The 4975-nt window shown below is 40.6% G+C and overlaps 1 protein-coding gene across 6 annotated transcripts in view; it reads right to left on the reverse strand.

The window, feature by feature from the left end:
• entpd1 (ectonucleoside triphosphate diphosphohydrolase 1) overlaps positions 1–4975 on the reverse strand; it is a 17598-nt gene that overhangs the window by 5835 nt on the left and 6788 nt on the right. For 5 of the 6 annotated variants that reach the window (XM_032502137.1, XM_032502135.1, XM_032502138.1 and 2 more), the window contains 3 exons: positions 2877–3004; positions 2330–2447; positions 747–897 (listed from right to left, as the gene is read on the reverse strand). In XM_032502137.1, the coding sequence (XP_032358028.1) occupies positions 747–897; positions 2330–2447; positions 2877–3004 (397 nt within the window). Of the gene's footprint in view, positions 1–746; positions 898–2329; positions 2448–2876; positions 3005–4126; positions 4434–4975 lie in introns of those variants that run through there. The other variant, XM_032502140.1, reaches the window with a different exon arrangement.

Below are 4975 nucleotides of genomic sequence, written 5' to 3' on the forward strand. Positions count from 1 at the left end.
TGCATGTCACGCGCACTAGCAACAAACTCTGTGAATCCAAGACCAATTAAATCAGTGTAAATGACGTTAGATCAGACACAGACTTCTGTTGTAGATTAGTGTTACATTTCCAGTGTCGTGGCTCCGAACCACGTTAGTAGAGACGGACGGGCGCCTTGTTTCTTTAGGCTAACTATATTAGCTTTAGCCTGGCTGGTAGCAGCTTTCTGCATATATATATATATATATATATATATATATATATATATATATATATATATATATATATTCTAATAAAGCTTTTATCCAATTATGTTTCCCCCATGTGCTGTCTCCGGGTGAAAAATTGACTCTGAGGCCTTCAGAATTCCCGGTGAATCCCTCTACTGTTTAAGCAAATTGGGACGATGTTGGTGATTGTCATTTCGCCCTGTTGGTGAAGGTTGGTTTTGTTTCTTTAGTAATTACATGGACCAGCGTTATAAGTGATGCAGCATCTTGCCATACTGCGAAACTGAAAGTTATCACTTCCGTCACAGTGCACAAAAGTGTACACAGAGTGTAAATTGTAATTTCTCCATTGGGATCAATAAATAGTATTAAAAAGGTTACTGTAGGATGGTACTGAAGGGCCAGGTTGAAAAAACACAACCCGCCCCTGCACCAGTGTCAGCATGAAAAGGCTTGCCGTGTGTTTTTTTGTTTTTTTTTGTGGATGCATGTTTTATGTCTGGTTATGGGGATGTTTGGTTACACGTGTGCCGTACTTCAACAATCTCATTCCAGCAGTAGCCCCCAGATAAAGAGGGGTCTCGCCTCGTCTTTTTTCGGGCACCCGCTGCACGGCCTCCTGCATGCATTCTGTCAGAGACTGCCCTGCCTTCGATGGGGCGGACGCATAGCTGGAGATACCTGGACCTGCAGGTTGGGCAAAATGTCAAGAGGAGAGTGAAGTCATTTAGCTTAAATTTAGTGACCATAAAAAACAAGAAGAGCCTTGAGTTCAAAGATGCAAGCCTGCTTGGAGATTTGCTCATTTGACAAAAAGCTAAAGCATTTTCGACCAGGATCTATTCATTAAGATCTTATTTACATTTACAGCTACATATTTGAAAGCTAAACCCAATTTTCATTGTCATGGGTTTCTCCCTTTTTTAATGAGATTCAGATCTGCAGCCAAAAATGTAAGTAAATCAGTAATAAAAATACTTAAGTATTTAAGATACATAAGTATCCATTAAGTGTGGAGTTGTAAATGTTAGAGCTTTTGATAAATAGATCTTGGCTGCAGATGCCTTTTTTAGGGAAGGTAAACGGTCTAGAGTAGAAACAATTAGCTGATATACTGAATCCATTATTTACAACACATTAACCCATTATAAAGTATTTCTTATTAGATATTTTGGTCAAAAAGTGTGTATTCACGCATTATACTTTTAACGTTCACACTTTTGCAAATATACTTTCAAAGTTTAAAGGTATAATATGTCACTTTTGTTGGGCGGTGTTTGTAAACAGTGGTCAAAGCACACCCGTGGGGCTCAAAGGTTCTTCGCTGACGCCTCTAACGTCCCGCACGCAGCAAAATAATAAAATAAAAACTACATGCAGGGGGCAGAGTCTCTGCCGATAGGACAGACACCACCAAACACTTGTAGCGGCTCATAAGGGATGATAGAGCTGGCGTACTTTTTCTATTCATAGTTTTTTAGGAAAATCCTGCATATTTAGCTTCTTTTTTAAAAGTTTTTTGTTTTGTTCTTGTGCTGCAAAAATGGCGTGTTTGATAACCGTAAATGCTCTAAGTTAAGTATTTAAACGTGCATGTTCATTTAAGATTATGATTGCGCTTCTTTTAACCCTTGTATGGTATTCGGGTCAAATTGACCCATTTCAAATTGACCCATTTCAAATTGACCCATTTCAAGAAAAATGGTACAAGTTACTTTTTTTTTCTACCTGAAAATCAATAAACAACTATTCCTGACTCAATTCAGAAAATTATTCTGGATAGGACGCTTTTTTTGCATAGTGGATTTTTAACAGTAATTATAACCTTATGACAAAAAACGAATCACACTTCCATTTTTAATTGTGTTCTAGTAGAGACTGATTGCATTCACTAAACATATGTTATCTCAATTGTTGGAAATTGAGATAAAGACAATATTTGTTAATAGATTATGAAGTAAAATTTTATTTCAGAATGGTTTTTTAAAACTCCAAATAAGTCACGGTTCAATTTGACCCGAGGGATGCGAGACGGTCCCGAAAGTGAAGACAACACCAGGGTTAATAGTGTGTGTGTGTGGGTGTGTGGGAGTGTGTGGGGACATTGTGCAGCACATACCTTTGACCTTGCAGGAATGAGTCTGTTCAACTCTTCCAGTGTTGTTATCCTTCTCAGCTGGCCACTCATAGATGTACAGAGCTGTGTGGGAGGAGCCGGCGTCCAGCACAATCCCGTACTGGAGTGGAGACAGAAGGAGGAATTCCAGTTCAGGGACAGTTAACTGGGGATGACTTCCATCCCGAAACAAAGTTTAAACATTCAGTGTGAGGATTGTATAGCCCAAAGAAAAAACTGCAAAACTTTATCTGCAATAGGTTTATCGGTGCAGATAGAAAACGATTAGTTTAGGGCTGAAACTATGTAGTAAAACAGATCCCCTGCCTATGTAATCCAAAATAGCTTTGAGACTTTTACTGGGGCTGCATTTGTGACACAAAGGAGTGGTGATTTAATAGTCCTATCAACATCCTTTTCCCTTATTTGGTTGGGGATTTATAGAACTAGTAGTACAGGTTGAGACCATATTTGGCACTGGCAAATTTTTTTTTCTGTGGACGTACACTGCAGCAAGGCTACAACATTTCAGTATTTTCTTTTACTGTACCTTGTATTTTTGGGGGAAGGGCCTGTTCTGCAAAACTGCCACCGTCACCAAGGCAACAATCGCTATGACACCAATCACAGTGATGATGATGGTCACAGGCGTGTGCCAGGGGTTCTTCTCTTTCATCTCTGAGAGCGGGGGCGGAAACACAGACAGACAAGACAGACAGACAGGAAGGAGAAGCGAGAGGGTTGCCGGGGTGGAAAGGGGAAGATGGGGAAACATTGGAAAGAGGAATAGAGGGTTAGCCAATCTTGCATCCAGATGTGAATGATGTCACAGCATGTGTGTGTTTGTATAATTGATAGTCTGTCCCAGGGGATTGCAAAAGCTTTTAACTATGTTGTTTTAAAACCAAGGACTGCAGATGGATGACTGATTTAGTATGTCTGAACTCATGCCAAACTGTTCCTTGATTCTAGGGGGGGTTGTTGATTCAGTTGCAGAACGTTTGAAGGGGAATCCACCGAGTTACATAGCTATTGCTGAAAGATCAATAAGATTTCTTTTTTGGAAAATGATCAAAAGGAAACCGGTTTAACGGTTATTATTGTGGAAATAGTTCAAGTGTTTATACAAACAACAGAACATTGGCTACAGTTAAAAATTGAGTCACTGCTAGCCAACAATAATTATTCATTTCCACATCCTGTTGTAGGTATTCTTTTAATCCTGAATATATTTGATCGCTCTGTCTGCTAATACTTTGTTCAGTTCCCATTCCTTCCTAAGTACTCATTGAGTTTCCACTGTTTACAAATAGGATTTTAAAAACACACACACGTTATTGTAGATTGTATGCGCTTCTACAGTATATTCACAGTTCATCAAGAGACAAAAAAGGGTGTAACAAGCTGTATTGGATGGAATAGAGTGTTGAACAAGACACCAGCCTGAATTGTAAAGACACACACACACACAGGCCGACGGTGTTTTGATTATCACCAGGGAAAGTAAACTGGAAGACATTATCTAGGCGTGCATGACAGCTGGCATAGTACAAACAATGTGGAAAGTGACCGGACTGTACAGTACAGTACACATTTTATCAGAACATAGGAAGCCAAGGACACACACACTCACACTGACACACACACACAGCTTTTCAGTTGCTCCGTATCATCAGGACCCGGAGCAGTGACAGTAAACCTGACCTTTTGTCTACTGTGGGAAAACACACAAAGACTGAAACTTTAAACACATTAAAGCAGTGAGTCAATGACAAACACACAGCAAAAGATAGCACTTACCTCTGTCTACTTCAATGAACTTACTGTACAACTAACAGGGGAGGGAGAGGGGTAAGTGAAAAAGAGTCTAAGTGGAAGGGGGAGGAAAATATGTGGAGGAGAGAATGGACAGGGGGAGGTAGCAGAGTGATAATATAAAGAGGCTTTTTCCGCCGTGACCGGACAGAGGATTAGAACAGAGCTGTGTGCTTGTATCTTCCTGGTGGAGTGGCTCTGAAGCACTGAGTTTGGCATTTCCTCCCCAAGCTGGGACCACAAAGCTGGTTACTATGGGGACGGCTAAAGTGTGTGTCTGTGCGTGTGTGCATGTGAAGCCCATTAAAAGGGTATCTCTCTCTCTCTCTTTTTTTGTGTGAACTGAGTCACTCGCCCCCAGCACTTCTCTCTCTCTCTCTCTCTCTCTCTCTCCGTTCATTCTGTGGGATGGGTAGGAGGGAGGGGGAAAATGGGGACTCCCTTGTTTAGCCACTTTTTATTGCTGGCAGGCTGTGATGTCATCTCTGTGACGGATTGGAATCCCCTGCTATTCTCTCTCTGTCTCTCTGTGTGTTAGAAGAATAGGGTGTGTGCAGCAGACCCAAAACATGACTTGCTTGCAAATTTGTGGATCCATTCACAGATCCATTCTGTTTTTTCCCTCTCTTGCTGCACACATGCAGATAAACAAACACAGATATTTAAACATTCTATATTTCAAACTTTCACATTTTTTATTTATATTGCTTTTCATTCCCTAACATTCCTCTTTTTGAGAGAGCTAATTGACTCAAAACCTCCCACATTGAGGAAACGCATATACACACACACACACATACACACACACACACACACACACACACACACACACAC

The sequence above is a fragment of the Etheostoma spectabile genome, chromosome 21, assembly GCF_008692095.1.
Source record: "Etheostoma spectabile isolate EspeVRDwgs_2016 chromosome 21, UIUC_Espe_1.0, whole genome shotgun sequence".
NCBI classification, from domain to species: Eukaryota; Metazoa; Chordata; class Actinopteri; order Perciformes; family Percidae; genus Etheostoma; species Etheostoma spectabile.